Source organism: Crinia signifera, chromosome 1 (genome assembly GCF_055691185.1).
Source record: "Crinia signifera chromosome 1, ASM5569118v1, whole genome shotgun sequence".
NCBI lineage: Eukaryota > Metazoa > Chordata > Amphibia > Anura > Myobatrachidae > Crinia > Crinia signifera.
The window spans coordinates 10921416-10939005 of NC_139217.1; the positions used below are offsets into that span (position 1 = coordinate 10921416).

Below are 17590 nucleotides of genomic sequence, written 5' to 3' on the forward strand. Positions count from 1 at the left end.
AGAGGTGACAGACCCGCAACCGCTGGCTAGTTCCTCTTCAGTTCTTGTTCACGACTCTACCACAGGAACAGGCTGCTGGTGAGGTGACAGACCCACTACCACTGGCTAGTTCCCCTTCAGTTCTCGTTCACGACTCTACCACAGGAACAGGCTGCTGGTGAGGTGACAGACCCGCAAGCGCTGGCTAGTTCCCCTTCAGTTCTCGTTCACAACTCTACCACAGGAACAGGCTGCTGGAGAGGTGACAGACCTGCAACCGCTGGCTAGTTCCCCTTCAGTTCTCGTTCACGACTCTACCACAGGAACAGGCTGCTGGAGAGGTGACAGACCCGCTACCGCTGGCTAGTTCCCCTTCAGTTCTCGTTCACGACTCTACCCCAGGAACAGGCTGCTGGTGAGGTGTCAGACCCGCTACCGCTGGCTAGTTCCCCTTCAGTTCTTGTTCACAACTCTACCACAGGAACAGGCTGCTGGTGAGGTGACAGACCCACTACCACTGGCTAGTTCCCCTTCAGTTCTCGTTCACGACTCTACCCCAGGAACAGGCTGCTGGAGAGGTGACAGACCCACTACCACTGGCTAGTTCCCCTTCAGTTCTCGTTCACGACTCTACCCCAGGAACAGGCTGCTGGTGAGGTGTCAGACCCGCTACCTAGTTCCCCTTCAGTTCTCGTTCACGACTCTACCACAGGAACAGGCTGCTGGTGAGGTGACAGACCCACTACCTAGTTCCCCTTCAGTTCTCGTTCACGACTCTACCCCAGGAACAGGCTGCTGGTGAGGTGTCAGACCCGCTACCTAGTTCCCCTTCAGTTCTCGTTCACGACTCTACCACAGGAACAGGCTGCTGGTGAGGTGACAGACCCACTACCACTGGCTAGTTCCCCTTCAGTTCTCGTTCACGACTCTACCACAGGAACAGGCTGCTGGTGAGGTGACAGACCCGCTACCGCTGGCTAGTTCCCCTTCAGTTCTCGTTCACAACTCTACCACAGGAACAGGCTGCTGGAGAGGTGACAGACCCGCAACCGCTGGCTAGTTCCCCTTCAGTTCTTGTTCACGACTCTACCACAGGAACAGGCTGCTGGTGAGGTGACAGACCCACTACCACTGGCTAGTTCCCCTTCAGTTCTCGTTCACGACTCTACCACAGGAACAGGCTGCTGGTGAGGTGACAGACCCGCTACCGCTGGCTAGTTCCCCTTCAGTTCTCGTTCACAACTCTACCACAGGAACAGGCTGCTGGAGAGGTGACAGACCTGCAACCGCTGGCTAGTTCCCCTTCAGTTCTCGTTCACGACTCTACCACAGGAACAGGCTGCTGGAGAGGTGACAGACCCGCTACCGCTGGCTAGTTCCCCTTCAGTTTTCGTTCACGACTCTACACCAGGAACAGGCTGCTGGAGAGGTGACAGACCCACTACCACTGGCTAGTTCCCCTTCAGTTCTCGTTCACGACTCTACCCCAGGAACAGGCTGCTGGTGAGGTGTCAGACCCGCTACCTAGTTCCCCTTCAGTTCTCGTTCACGACTGTACCACAGGAACAGGCTGCTGGTGAGGTGACAGACCCGCTACCGCTGGCTAGTTCCCCTTCAGTTCTCGTTCACGACTGTACCACAGGAACAGGCTGCTGGTGAGGTGACAGACCCGCTACCGCTGGCTAGTTCCCCTTCAGTTCTCGTTCATGACTCTACCACAGGAACAGGCTGCTGGTGAGGTGTCAGACCCGCTACCGCTGGCTAGTTCCCCTTCAGTTCTCGTTCACGACTCTAACACAGGAACAGGCTGCTGGTGAGGTGACAGACCCACTACCACTGGCTAGTTCCCCTTCAGTTCTCGTTCACGACTCTACCACAGGAACAGGCTGCTGGTGAGGTGTCAGACCCGCTACCGCTGGCTAGTTCCCCTTCAGTTCTCGTTCATGACTCTACCACAGGAACAGGCTGCTGGTGAGGTGACAGACCCGCTACCACTGGCTAGTTCCCCTTCAGTTCTCGTTCACAACTCTACCACAGGAACAGGCTGCTGGAGAGGTGACAGACCCGCAACCGCTGGCTAGTTCCTCTTCAGTTCTTGTTCACGACTCTACCACAGGAACAGGCTGCTGGTGAGGTGACAGACCCACTACCACTGGCTAGTTCCCCTTCAGTTCTCGTTCACGACTCTACCACAGGAACAGGCTGCTGGTGAGGTGACAGACCCGCAAGCGCTGGCTAGTTCCCCTTCAGTTCTCGTTCACAACTCTACCACAGGAACAGGCTGCTGGAGAGGTGACAGACCTGCAACCGCTGGCTAGTTCCCCTTCAGTTCTCGTTCACGACTCTACCACAGGAACAGGCTGCTGGAGAGGTGACAGACCCGCTACCGCTGGCTAGTTCCCCTTCAGTTCTCGTTCACGACTCTACACCAGGAACAGGCTGCTGGTGAGGTGTCAGACCCGCTACCTAGTTCCCCTTCAGTTCTCGTTCACGACTCTACCACAGGAACAGGCTGCTGGTGAGGTGTCAGACCCGCTACCGCTGGCTAGTTGCCCTTCAGTTCTCGTTCACGACTCTACCACAGGAACAGGCTGCAGGTGAGGTGTCAGACCCGCTACCGCTGGCTAGTTCCCCTTCAGTTCTCGTTCACGACTGTACCACAGGAACAGGCTGCAGGTGAGGTGTCAGATCCGCTACCGCTGGCTAGTTCCCCTTCAGTTCTCGTTCACGACTCTACCCCAGGAACAGGCTGCTGGTGAGGTGTCAGACCAGCTACCTAGTTCCCCTTCAGTTCTCGTTCACGACTCTACCACAGGAACAGGCTGCTGGAGAGGTGACAGACCCGCTACCGCTGGCTAGTTCCCCTTCAGTTCTCGTTCACGACTCTACCCCAGGAACAGGCTGCTGGTGAGGTGTCAGACCCGCTACCGCTGGCTAGTTCCCCTTCAGTTCTTGTTCACAACTCTACCACAGGAACAGGCTGCTGGTGAGGTGACAGACCCACTACCACTGGCTAGTTCCCCTTCAGTTCTCGTTCACGACTCTACCCCAGGAACAGGCTGCTGGAGAGGTGACAGACCCACTACCACTGGCTAGTTCCCCTTCAGTTCTCGTTCACGACTCTACCCCAGGAACAGGCTGCTGGTGAGGTGTCAGACCCGCTACCTAGTTCCCCTTCAGTTCTCGTTCATGACTCTACCACAGGAACAGGCTGCTGGTGAGGTGTCAGACCCGCTACCTAGTTCCCCTTCAGTTCTCGTTCACGACTCTACCACAGGAACAGGCTGCTGGTGAGGTGTCAGACCCGCTACCGCTGGCTAGTTCCCCTTCAGTTCTCGTTCACGACTCTACCACAGGAACAGGCTGCAGGTGAGGTGTCAGACCCGCTACCGCTGGCTAGTTCCCCTTCAGTTCTTGTTCACGACTCTACCACAGGAACAGGCTGCTGGTGAGGTGACAGACCCACTACCTAGTTCCCCTTCAGTTCTCGTTCACGACTCTACCCCAGGAACAGGCTGCTGGTGAGGTGTCAGACCCGCTACCTAGTTCCCCTTCAGTTCTCGTTCACGACTCTACCACAGGAACAGGCTGCTGGTGAGGTGACAGACCCACTACCACTGGCTAGTTCCCCTTCAGTTCTCGTTCACGACTCTACCACAGGAACAGGCTGCTGGTGAGGTGACAGACCCGCTACCGCTGGCTAGTTCCCCTTCAGTTCTCGTTCACAACTCTACCACAGAAACAGGCTGCTGGAGAGGTGACAGACCCGCAACCGCTGGCTAGTTCCCCTTCAGTTCTTGTTCACGACTCTACCACAGGAACAGGCTGCTGGTGAGGTGACAGACCCACTACCACTGGCTAGTTCCCCTTCAGTTCTCGTTCACGACTCTACCACAGGAACAGGCTGCTGGTGAGGTGACAGACCCGCTACCGCTGGCTAGTTCCCCTTCAGTTCTCGTTCACGACTCTACCACAGGAACAGGCTGCTGGTGAGGTGACAGACCCGCTACCGCTGGCTAGTTCCCCTTCACGACTCTACCACAGGAACAGGCTGCTGGTGAGGTGACAGACCCGCTACCGCTGGCTAGTTCCCCTTAACGACTCTACCACAGGAACAGGCTGCTGGTGAGGTGACAGACCCGCTACCGCTGGCTAGTTCCCCTTCAGTTCTCGTTCACGACTCTACCACAGGAACAGGCTGCTGGTGAGGTGACAGACCCGCTACCGCTGGCTAGTTCCCCTTCAGTTCTCGTTCACGACTCTACCACAGGAACAGGCTGCTGGTGAGGTGACAGACCCGCTAGCGCTGGCTAGTTCCCCTTCAGTTCTCGTTCAAGACTACCACAGGAACAGGCTGCTGGTGAGGTGACAGACCCGCTACCGCTGGCTAGTTCCCCTTCAGTTTTCGTTCACGACTCTACCACAGGAACAGGCTGCTGGTGAGGTGACAGACCCGCTACTGCTGGCTAGTTCCCCTTCAGTTCTCGTTCACGACTCTACCACAGGAACAGGCTGCTGGTGAGGTGTCAGACCCGCTACCGCTGGCTAGTTCCCCTTCAGTTCTCGTTCACGACTCTACCACAGGAACAGGCTGCTGGTGAGGTGACAGACCCGCTACCGCTGGCTAGTTCCCCTTCAGTTCTTGTTCACAACTCTACCACAGGAACAGGCTGCTGGTGAGGTGACAGACCCACTACCACTGGCTAGTTCCCCTTCAGTTCTCGTTCACGACTCTACCCCAGGAACAGGCTGCTGGAGAGGTGACAGACCCACTACCACTGGCTAGTTCCCCTTCAGTTCTCGTTCACGACTCTACCCCAGGAACAGGCTGCTGGTGAGGTGTCAGACCCGCTACCTAGTTCCCCTTCAGTTCTCGTTCACGACTCTACCCCAGGAACAGGCTGCTGGTGAGGTGTCAGACCCGCTACCTAGTTCCCCTTCAGTTCTCGTTCACGACTCTACCACAGGAACAGGCTGCTGGTGAGGTGACAGACCCACTACCACTGGCTAGTTCCCCTTCAGTTCTCGTTCACGACTCTACCACAGGAACAGGCTGCTGGAGAGGTGACAGACCTGCAACCGCTGGCTAGTTCCCCTTCAGTTCTCGTTCACGACTACCACAGGAACAGGCTGCTGGAGAGGTGACAGACCCGCTACCGCTGGCTAGTTCCCCTTCAGTTATCGTTCACGACTCTACCCCAGGAACAGGCTGCTGGTGAGGTGTCAGACCCGCTACCTAGTTCCCCTTCAGTTCTCGTTCACGACTCTACCACAGGAACAGGCTGCTGGTGAGGTGACAGACCCGCTACCGCTGGCTAGTTCCCCTTCAGTTCTCGTTCACAACTCTGCCACAGGAAAAGGCTGCTGGCGAGGTGACAGACCCGCAACCGCTGGCTAGTTCCCCTTCAGTTCTCGTTCACGACTCTACCACAGGAACAGGCTGCTGGTGAGGTGACAGACCCACTACCACTGGCTAGTTCCCCTTCAGTTCTCGTTCACGACTCTACCACAGGAACAGGCTGCTGGAGAGGTGACAGACCTGCAACCGCTGGCTAGTTCCCCTTCAGTTCTCGTTCACGACTCTACCCCAGGAACAGGCTGCTGGTGAGGTGTCAGACCAGCTACCTAGTTCCCCTTCAGTTCTCGTTCACGACTCTACCACAGGAACAGGCTGCTGGAGAGGTGACAGACCCGCTACCGCTGGCTAGTTCCCCTTCAGTTCTCGTTCACGACTCTACCCCAGGAACAGGCTGCTGGTGAGGTGTCAGACCCGCTACCGCTGGCTAGTTCCCCTTCAGTTCTTGTTCACAACTCTACCACAGGAACAGGCTGCTGGTGAGGTGACAGACCCACTACCACTGGCTAGTTCCCCTTCAGTTCTCGTTCACGACTCTACCCCAGGAACAGGCTGCTGGAGAGGTGACAGACCCACTACCACTGGCTAGTTCCCCTTCAGTTCTCGTTCACGACTCTACCACAGGAACAGGCTGCTGGTGAGGTGACAGACCCACTACCTAGTTCCCCTTCAGTTCTCGTTCACGACTCTACCCCAGGAACAGGCTGCTGGTGAGGTGTCAGACCCGCTACCTAGTTCCCCTTCAGTTCTCGTTCACGACTCTACCACAGGAACAGGCTGCTGGTGAGGTGACAGACCCACTACCACTGGCTAGTTCCCCTTCAGTTCTCGTTCACGACTCTACCACAGGAACAGGCTGCTGGTGAGGTGACAGACCCGCTACCGCTGGCTAGTTCCCCTTCAGTTCTCGTTCACAACTCTACCACAGGAACAGGCTGCTGGAGAGGTGACAGACCCGCAACCGCTGGCTAGTTCCCCTTCAGTTCTTGTTCACGACTCTACCACAGGAACAGGCTGCTGGTGAGGTGACAGACCCACTACCACTGGCTAGTTCCCCTTCAGTTCTCGTTCACGACTCTACCACAGGAACAGGCTGCTGGTGAGGTGACAGACCCGCTACCGCTGGCTAGTTCCCCTTCAGTTCTCGTTCACAACTCTACCACAGGAACAGGCTGCTGGAGAGGTGACAGACCTGCAACCGCTGGCTAGTTCCCCTTCAGTTCTCGTTCACGACTCTACCACAGGAACAGGCTGCTGGAGAGGTGACAGACCCGCTACCGCTGGCTAGTTCCCCTTCAGTTTTCGTTCACGACTCTACACCAGGAACAGGCTGCTGGAGAGGTGACAGACCCACTACCACTGGCTAGTTCCCCTTCAGTTCTCGTTCACGACTCTACCCCAGGAACAGGCTGCTGGTGAGGTGTCAGACCCGCTACCTAGTTCCCCTTCAGTTCTCGTTCACGACTGTACCACAGGAACAGGCTGCTGGTGAGGTGACAGACCCGCTACCGCTGGCTAGTTCCCCTTCAGTTCTCGTTCACGACTGTACCACAGGAACAGGCTGCTGGTGAGGTGACAGACCCGCTACCGCTGGCTAGTTCCCCTTCAGTTCTCGTTCATGACTCTACCACAGGAACAGGCTGCTGGTGAGGTGTCAGACCCGCTACCGCTGGCTAGTTCCCCTTCAGTTCTCGTTCACGACTCTAACACAGGAACAGGCTGCTGGTGAGGTGACAGACCCACTACCACTGGCTAGTTCCCCTTCAGTTCTCGTTCACGACTCTACCACAGGAACAGGCTGCTGGTGAGGTGTCAGACCCGCTACCGCTGGCTAGTTCCCCTTCAGTTCTCGTTCATGACTCTACCACAGGAACAGGCTGCTGGTGAGGTGACAGACCCGCTACCACTGGCTAGTTCCCCTTCAGTTCTCGTTCACAACTCTACCACAGGAACAGGCTGCTGGAGAGGTGACAGACCCGCAACCGCTGGCTAGTTCCTCTTCAGTTCTTGTTCACGACTCTACCACAGGAACAGGCTGCTGGTGAGGTGACAGACCCACTACCACTGGCTAGTTCCCCTTCAGTTCTCGTTCACGACTCTACCACAGGAACAGGCTGCTGGTGAGGTGACAGACCCGCAAGCGCTGGCTAGTTCCCCTTCAGTTCTCGTTCACAACTCTACCACAGGAACAGGCTGCTGGAGAGGTGACAGACCTGCAACCGCTGGCTAGTTCCCCTTCAGTTCTCGTTCACGACTCTACCACAGGAACAGGCTGCTGGAGAGGTGACAGACCCGCTACCGCTGGCTAGTTCCCCTTCAGTTCTCGTTCACGACTCTACCCCAGGAACAGGCTGCTGGTGAGGTGTCAGACCCGCTACCGCTGGCTAGTTCCCCTTCAGTTCTTGTTCACAACTCTACCACAGGAACAGGCTGCTGGTGAGGTGACAGACCCACTACCACTGGCTAGTTCCCCTTCAGTTCTCGTTCACGACTCTACCCCAGGAACAGGCTGCTGGAGAGGTGACAGACCCACTACCACTGGCTAGTTCCCCTTCAGTTCTCGTTCACGACTCTACCCCAGGAACAGGCTGCTGGTGAGGTGTCAGACCCGCTACCTAGTTCCCCTTCAGTTCTCGTTCACGACTCTACCACAGGAACAGGCTGCTGGTGAGGTGACAGACCCACTACCTAGTTCCCCTTCAGTTCTCGTTCACGACTCTACCCCAGGAACAGGCTGCTGGTGAGGTGTCAGACCCGCTACCTAGTTCCCCTTCAGTTCTCGTTCACGACTCTACCACAGGAACAGGCTGCTGGTGAGGTGACAGACCCACTACCACTGGCTAGTTCCCCTTCAGTTCTCGTTCACGACTCTACCACAGGAACAGGCTGCTGGTGAGGTGACAGACCCGCTACCGCTGGCTAGTTCCCCTTCAGTTCTCGTTCACAACTCTACCACAGGAACAGGCTGCTGGAGAGGTGACAGACCCGCAACCGCTGGCTAGTTCCCCTTCAGTTCTTGTTCACGACTCTACCACAGGAACAGGCTGCTGGTGAGGTGACAGACCCACTACCACTGGCTAGTTCCCCTTCAGTTCTCGTTCACGACTCTACCACAGGAACAGGCTGCTGGTGAGGTGACAGACCCGCTACCGCTGGCTAGTTCCCCTTCAGTTCTCGTTCACAACTCTACCACAGGAACAGGCTGCTGGAGAGGTGACAGACCTGCAACCGCTGGCTAGTTCCCCTTCAGTTCTCGTTCACGACTCTACCACAGGAACAGGCTGCTGGAGAGGTGACAGACCCGCTACCGCTGGCTAGTTCCCCTTCAGTTTTCGTTCACGACTCTACACCAGGAACAGGCTGCTGGAGAGGTGACAGACCCACTACCACTGGCTAGTTCCCCTTCAGTTCTCGTTCACGACTCTACCCCAGGAACAGGCTGCTGGTGAGGTGTCAGACCCGCTACCTAGTTCCCCTTCAGTTCTCGTTCACGACTGTACCACAGGAACAGGCTGCTGGTGAGGTGACAGACCCGCTACCGCTGGCTAGTTCCCCTTCAGTTCTCGTTCACGACTGTACCACAGGAACAGGCTGCTGGTGAGGTGACAGACCCGCTACCGCTGGCTAGTTCCCCTTCAGTTCTCGTTCATGACTCTACCACAGGAACAGGCTGCTGGTGAGGTGTCAGACCCGCTACCGCTGGCTAGTTCCCCTTCAGTTCTCGTTCACGACTCTAACACAGGAACAGGCTGCTGGTGAGGTGACAGACCCACTACCACTGGCTAGTTCCCCTTCAGTTCTCGTTCACGACTCTACCACAGGAACAGGCTGCTGGTGAGGTGTCAGACCCGCTACCGCTGGCTAGTTCCCCTTCAGTTCTCGTTCATGACTCTACCACAGGAACAGGCTGCTGGTGAGGTGACAGACCCGCTACCACTGGCTAGTTCCCCTTCAGTTCTCGTTCACAACTCTACCACAGGAACAGGCTGCTGGAGAGGTGACAGACCCGCAACCGCTGGCTAGTTCCTCTTCAGTTCTTGTTCACGACTCTACCACAGGAACAGGCTGCTGGTGAGGTGACAGACCCACTACCACTGGCTAGTTCCCCTTCAGTTCTCGTTCACGACTCTACCACAGGAACAGGCTGCTGGTGAGGTGACAGACCCGCAAGCGCTGGCTAGTTCCCCTTCAGTTCTCGTTCACAACTCTACCACAGGAACAGGCTGCTGGAGAGGTGACAGACCTGCAACCGCTGGCTAGTTCCCCTTCAGTTCTCGTTCACGACTCTACCACAGGAACAGGCTGCTGGAGAGGTGACAGACCCGCTACCGCTGGCTAGTTCCCCTTCAGTTCTCGTTCACGACTCTACACCAGGAACAGGCTGCTGGTGAGGTGTCAGACCCGCTACCTAGTTCCCCTTCAGTTCTCGTTCACGACTCTACCACAGGAACAGGCTGCTGGTGAGGTGTCAGACCCGCTACCGCTGGCTAGTTGCCCTTCAGTTCTCGTTCACGACTCTACCACAGGAACAGGCTGCAGGTGAGGTGTCAGACCCGCTACCGCTGGCTAGTTCCCCTTCAGTTCTCGTTCACGACTGTACCACAGGAACAGGCTGCAGGTGAGGTGTCAGATCCGCTACCGCTGGCTAGTTCCCCTTCAGTTCTCGTTCACGACTCTACCCCAGGAACAGGCTGCTGGTGAGGTGTCAGACCAGCTACCTAGTTCCCCTTCAGTTCTCGTTCACGACTCTACCACAGGAACAGGCTGCTGGAGAGGTGACAGACCCGCTACCGCTGGCTAGTTCCCCTTCAGTTCTCGTTCACGACTCTACCCCAGGAACAGGCTGCTGGTGAGGTGTCAGACCCGCTACCGCTGGCTAGTTCCCCTTCAGTTCTTGTTCACAACTCTACCACAGGAACAGGCTGCTGGTGAGGTGACAGACCCACTACCACTGGCTAGTTCCCCTTCAGTTCTCGTTCACGACTCTACCCCAGGAACAGGCTGCTGGAGAGGTGACAGACCCACTACCACTGGCTAGTTCCCCTTCAGTTCTCGTTCACGACTCTACCCCAGGAACAGGCTGCTGGTGAGGTGTCAGACCCGCTACCTAGTTCCCCTTCAGTTCTCGTTCATGACTCTACCACAGGAACAGGCTGCTGGTGAGGTGTCAGACCCGCTACCTAGTTCCCCTTCAGTTCTCGTTCACGACTCTACCACAGGAACAGGCTGCAGGTGAGGTGTCAGACCCGCTACCGCTGGCTAGTTCCCCTTCAGTTCTTGTTCACGACTCTACCACAGGAACAGGCTGCTGGTGAGGTGACAGACCCACTACCTAGTTCCCCTTCAGTTCTCGTTCACGACTCTACCCCAGGAACAGGCTGCTGGTGAGGTGTCAGACCCGCTACCTAGTTCCCCTTCAGTTCTCGTTCACGACTCTACCACAGGAACAGGCTGCTGGTGAGGTGACAGACCCACTACCACTGGCTAGTTCCCCTTCAGTTCTCGTTCACGACTCTACCACAGGAACAGGCTGCTGGTGAGGTGACAGACCCGCTACCGCTGGCTAGTTCCCCTTCAGTTCTCGTTCACAACTCTACCACAGAAACAGGCTGCTGGAGAGGTGACAGACCCGCAACCGCTGGCTAGTTCCCCTTCAGTTCTTGTTCACGACTCTACCACAGGAACAGGCTGCTGGTGAGGTGACAGACCCACTACCACTGGCTAGTTCCCCTTCAGTTCTCGTTCACGACTCTACCACAGGAACAGGCTGCTGGTGAGGTGACAGACCCGCTACCGCTGGCTAGTTCCCCTTCAGTTCTCGTTCACAACTCTACCACAGGAACAGGCTGCTGGAGAGGTGACAGACCTGCAACCGCTGGCTAGTTCCCCTTCAGTTCTCGTTCACGACTCTACCACAGGAACAGGCTGCTGGAGAGGTGACAGACCCGCTACCGCTGGCTAGTTCCCCTTCAGTTTTCGTTCACGACTCTACACCAGGAACAGGCTGCTGGAGAGGTGACAGACCCACTACCACTGGCTAGTTCCCCTTCAGTTCTCGTTCACGACTCTACCCCAGGAACAGGCTGCTGGTGAGGTGTCAGACCCGCTACCTAGTTCCCCTTCAGTTCTCGTTCACGACTGTACCACAGGAACAGGCTGCTGGTGAGGTGACAGACCCGCTACCGCTGGCTAGTTCCCCTTCAGTTCTCGTTCACGACTGTACCACAGGAACAGGCTGCTGGTGAGGTGACAGACCCGCTACCGCTGGCTAGTTCCCCTTCAGTTCTCGTTCATGACTCTACCACAGGAACAGGCTGCTGGTGAGGTGTCAGACCCGCTACCGCTGGCTAGTTCCCCTTCAGTTCTCGTTCACGACTCTAACACAGGAACAGGCTGCTGGTGAGGTGACAGACCCACTACCACTGGCTAGTTCCCCTTCAGTTCTCGTTCACGACTCTACCACAGGAACAGGCTGCTGGTGAGGTGTCAGACCCGCTACCGCTGGCTAGTTCCCCTTCAGTTCTCGTTCACGACTCTACCACAGGAACAGGCTGCTGGTGAGGTGACAGACCCGCTACCACTGGCTAGTTCCCCTTCAGTTCTCGTTCACGACTCTACCACAGGAACAGGCTGCTGGTGAGGTGACAGACCCGCTACCGCTGGCTAGTTCCCCTTCAGTTCTCGTTCACGACTCTACCACAGGAACAGGCTGCTGGTGAGGTGACAGACCCGCAAGCGCTGGCTAGTTCCCCTTCAGTTCTCGTTCACAACTCTACCACAGGAACAGGCTGCTGGAGAGGTGACAGACCTGCAACCGCTGGCTAGTTCCCCTTCAGTTCTCGTTCACGACTCTACCACAGGAACAGGCTGCTGGAGAGGTGACAGACCCGCTACCGCTGGCTAGTTCCCCTTCAGTTCTCGTTCACGACTCTACACCAGGAACAGGCTGCTGGTGAGGTGTCAGACCCGCTACCTAGTTCCCCTTCAGTTCTCGTTCACGACTCTACCACAGGAACAGGCTGCTGGTGAGGTGTCAGACCCGCTACCGCTGGCTAGTTGCCCTTCAGTTCTCGTTCACGACTCTACCACAGGAACAGGCTGCAGGTGAGGTGTCAGACCCGCTACCGCTGGCTAGTTCCCCTTCAGTTCTCGTTCACGACTCTACCACAGGAACAGGCTGCAGGTGAGGTGTCAGATCCGCTACCGCTGGCTAGTTCCCCTTCAGTTCTCGTTCACGACTCTACCCCAGGAACAGGCTGCTGGTGAGGTGTCAGACCCGCTACCTAGTTCCCCTTCAGTTCTCGTTCACGACTCTACCACAGGAACAGGCTGCTGGTGAGGTGACAGACCCGCTACCGCTGGCTAGTTCCCCTTCAGTTCTCGTTCACGACTCTACCACAGGAACAGGCTGCTGGTGAGGTGACAGACACGCTACCGCTGGCTAGTTCCCCTTCAGTTCTCGTTCATGACTCTGTCACCTCACCAGCAGCCTGTTCCTGTGGTAGAGTTGTGAACGAGAACTGAAGGGGAACTAGCCAGCGGTAGCGGGTCTGTCACCTCACCAGCAGCCTGTTCCTGTGGTAGTGTCGTGAACGAGAACTGAAGGGGAACTAGCCAGTGGTAGTGGGTCTGTCACCTCACCAGCAGCCTGTTCCTGTGGTAGTCGTGAACGAGAACTGAAGGGGAACTAGCCAGCGGTAGCGGGTTTGACACCTCACCTGCAGCCTGTTCCTGTGGTAGAGTTGTGAACGAGAACTGAAGGGGAACTAGCCAGCGGTAGCGGGTCTGTCACCTCACCAGCAGCCTGTTCCTGTGGTAGACCCGCTACCGCTGGCTAGTTCCCCTTCAGTTCTCGTTCACAACTCTACCACAGGAACAGGCTGCAGGTGAGGTGTCAAACCCGCTACCGCTGGCTAGTTCCCCTTCAGTTCTCGTTCACGACTACCACAGGAACAGGCTGCTGGTGAGGTGACAGACCCACTACCACTGGCTAGTTCCCCTTCAGTTCTCGTTCACGACACTACCACAGGAACAGGCTGCTGGTGAGGTGACAGACCCGCTACCGCTGGCTAGTTCCCCTTCAGTTCTCGTTCACAACTCTACCACAGGAACAGGCTGCTGGAGAGGTGTCAGACCCGCTACCGCTGGCTAGTTCCCCTTCAGTTCTCGTTCACTACTCTACCACAGGAACAGGCTGCTGGTGAGGTGACAGACCCACTACCACTGGCTAGTTCCCCTTCAGTTCTCGTTCACGACTCTACCCCAGGAACAGGCTGCTGGTGAGGTGTCAGACCCGCTACCTAGTTCCCCTTCAGTTCTCGTTCACGACTCTACCACAGGAACAGGCTGCTGGTGAGGTGTCAGACCCGCTACCGCTGGCTAGTTCCCCTTCAGTTCTCGTTCACGACTCTACCACAGGAACAGGCTGCTGGTGAGGTGACAGACCTGCTACCGCTGGCTAGTTCCCCTTCAGTTCTCGTTCACGACTCTACCACAGGAACAGGCTGCTGCTGAGGTGACAGACACGCTACCGCTCGCTAGTTCCCCTTCAGTTCTCGTTCACGACTCTACCACAGGAACAGGCTGCTGGTGAGGTGTCAGACCCGCTACCGCTCGCTAGTTCCCCTTCAGTTCTCGTTCACAACTCTACCACAGGAACAGGTTGCTGGTGAGGTGACAGACACGCTACCTCTGGCTAGTTCCCCTTCAGTTCTCGTTCATGACTCTACCACAGGAACAGGCTGCTGGTGAGGTGTCAGACCCGCTACCGCTGGCTAGTTCCCCTTCAGTTCTCGTTCACGACTCTACCACCGGAACAGGCTGCTGGTGAGGTGTCAGACCCGCTACCGCTGGCTAGTTCCCCTTCAGTTCTCGTTCACGACTCTACCACAGGAACAGGCTGCTGGTGAGGTGACAGACCTGCTACCGCTGGCTAGTTCCCCTTCAGTTCTCGTTCACGACTCTACCACAGGAACAGGCTGCTGGTGAGGTGACAGACCCGCTACCGCTCGCTAGTTCCCCTTCAGTTCTCGTTCACGACTCTACCACAGGAACAGGCTGCTGGTGAGGTGACAGACACGCTACCGCTCGCTAGTTCCCCTTCAGTTCTCGTTCACGACTCTACCACAGGAACAGGCTGCTGGTGAGGTGACAGACCCGCGACCGCTCGCAAGTTCCCCTTCAGTTCTCGTTCACGACTCTATCACAGGAACAGGCTGCTGGTGAGGTGACAGACCCGCTACCGCTGGCTAGCGCAATTTACACGAAGGATGCTTTTTAGATACATCCTTCATTTTTTAGTATAACATATGTAACGGCGCCCTCCAGTGGCTGGTGCCCATAGGCAGCTGCCTAGTGGTAGTGCCGACCCTGCTTATACCCGTCAAATAGCACAAAATTCCGGTTTGACCCGGTTATTTGTGCGATGTGATTACTGGTTACAGCTAACTGGTACGAACACGGCAATATGAACCAGGTAATAAGAAGGGTTCTTACCAGTTCATCGCGGTGTTGCTGTGCAGTGTGAACGGGTTAATCGGGACGAGCGACCCGTTTCCCTTTCACACTATGGAGGAGGCAGCGCTCGGAGCAGCGCCACCTCTAAGCGCTGCCTCCTCCCCCACCCCCACATGACAATCTGAACAGTCTGCACATGCACCGGGACTGAACCGTTTCCAAGTCCCAGTGCGACTCTGCATTTGCAGTCTGAAAGCGGTATGCGTATATGAGCAGGTTTATTATGGACAACCTATATGTAACATTGTATTGATATAATGTATTAGTCCCCGTCTACATGTTAGGTTTGTATTACTGTATATATGTATACATATTGCTATTTTTTTGTAATTGGTGTATTATTTGACAAATAATTATATTTGGGCTATGCTATGAGGTCATCTCTCCAGGACCCGCCAATCTGGAAATGGGTGTGATTGATTTGCCTATGTGACACGTTGAAACGTTGCTACAAAGCTACCCATCTCGAGTTTCATTTAGTCCAAGGTGCCGCGGCCCAAACTAGCCACTGGCCCCGGGATGCTCACCTGAGAAGAAGTCCATCCGGGCAGCCAGCATGCACTGCGTGGCCAGGAAGCGGGAGAGCTGGAGCTCGTACTTTGCAGGCGCCCCTTCCAGAAGAGGTGAGTGGAAGATCAGGCCCTTGTGCGTCTTCTTTCCTTCGGCCTTCTTGTCACTGTGAAGTAATTACCGAGACTGTAATTAGAGACCTGTGATATCGGCCACAGAGATTATTCACTATGGGCGTTACATAAGATAAGGGCGATCTGACGGATAACTCACCCTCCAATAATTACCCCGAGTAACACTTACCTGTTATAGAAATAGCCTGATGCTCACTGAATTTACCCCTCTCCCCTCTAGTACCTGCCCCTCACTAAACCTTTTCTGATTCTCCCCCTCACTAGCCTATTACTGACCTGCCCCCTCCCCTCGCTAACCTGTTACAGACCTGCCCCCTCCCCTCGCTAACCTGTTACAGACCTGCCCCCTCCCCTCGCTAACCTGTTACAGACCTGCCCCCTCCCCTCGCTAACCTGTTACAGACCTGCCCCCTCCCCTCGCTAACCTGTTACAGACCTGCCCCCTCCCTAGCCTGTTACAGACCTGCCTCCTCACTAGCCTGTTACAGACCTGCCTCCTCACTAGCCTGTTACAGACCTGCCTCCTCACTAGCCTGTTACAGACCTGCCTCCTCACTAGCCTGTTACAGACCTGCCTCCTCACTAGCCTGTTACAGACCTGCCTCCTCACTAGCCTGTTACAGACCTGCCTCCTCACTAGCCTGTTACAGACCTGCCTCCTCACTAGCCTGTTACAGACCTGCCTCCTCACTAGCCTGTTACAGACCTGCCTCCTCACTAGCCTGTTACAGACCTGCCTCCTCACTAGCCTGTTACAGACCTGCCTCCTCACTAGCCTGTTACAGACCTGCCTCCTCACTAGCCTGTTACAGACCTGCCTCCTCACTAGCCTGTTACAGACCTGCCTCCTCACTAGCCTGTTACAGAACTGCCTCCTCACTAGCCTGTTACAGAACTGCCTCCTCACTAGCCTGTTACAGACCTGCCTCCTAACTAGCCTGTTACAGACCTGCCTCTTCACTAGCCTGTTACAGACCTGCCTCTTCACTAGCCTGTTACAGACCTGCCTCTTCACTAGCCTGTTACAGACCTGCCTCCTCGCTAGCCCCCCTCCCCCAATAGCCTATTAGAGTCCTGTAAAAATAGCTATCATATCTAATATATATATGGTAGGTATATATATGTGGGGTATACAGAGCAGGTATATATATGTGGGGTATACAGAGTACAGATGGCGCTCCCGCCATGGGTGCGCGCGCACGAGACGCTCGCGTGCCCCGAGGAATGGAGCTTGCGCTACCCATGGCAGACTGGCTCCCGCCATGGGTGCGCGCGCACGAGACGCTCGCGTGCCCCGAGGAATGGAGCTTGGGAGGGGACGCGTTATGTATCCTCCCGACCTTTTCATACCCCCACTATCCACGTTGGCGTGGAGTTGATTTTATAAAGTGTGATGAGCGCAGCACGAAGCGTGGCAAGCCCCGCAAGGGGACGCGGATGGCCTTACATGTAATCCGCGTCCGCTCGCCATGCTTGGGGCTCGGTGGCTCGCTGCACTCGCCACACTATATAGAGTCAACTCCATGTCAAAGTGGATAGTGGGGGTATGAAAAGGTCGGGAGGACGCGTAACGCGTCCCCTCGCAGAGCTCGCTGCGCTCGCCACGCTTCGGGCTGCCGTGGATAGTGGGGGTTTGAAAAGGAGCCATTTGCCAGTATGTAAAATGAAGCACTGGCAAATGCCTCCTTCATAGTGAATGAGACGCACTTACATCCGCACCCACTCTTTGGACAGGAGACACACACGCTACCGAACCCCCTAACCCTGTCGGCAGGGTTGCTGTACCCTGCCGCAATAGCTATTCAGACGCAGGAGCGTCTCATTGCTGGAGCGTCTGAGACACTCATGCATCTCAGACAGATGGAGCACCTCTCCGCCGGCGCCAGCATGATCCCCTCTCCACCAAAGAGGGGATCATACTGGCGCCGGCGGTGTGAGAGAGGCGCTGACTAGGCTTGCCAGGGACGCCGGGGGGGACAGAGATGCAGTTCTCGGCAACAGTACGGTAGTTACTTGTGTAGTTTCACGGCGGCAGCCTACGCTGATAATGTAGCTGAGGCTGCCGCCGTGAAATTACACAAGTAATGTGTCAGGT

General features: G+C 56.2%; 1 protein-coding gene across 5 annotated transcripts in view; it reads right to left on the reverse strand.

Annotated features, from left to right (window-relative positions):
* LOC146061612 (uncharacterized) overlaps positions 1-17590 on the reverse strand; it is a 447354-nt gene that overhangs the window by 147679 nt on the left and 282085 nt on the right. For all 5 annotated transcript variants that reach the window (XM_083174479.1, XM_083174488.1, XM_083174510.1 and 2 more), the window contains exon 9: positions 15379-15527. In XM_083174479.1, the coding sequence (XP_083030605.1) occupies positions 15379-15527 (149 nt within the window). The remainder of the gene's footprint in view (positions 1-15378; positions 15528-17590) is intronic.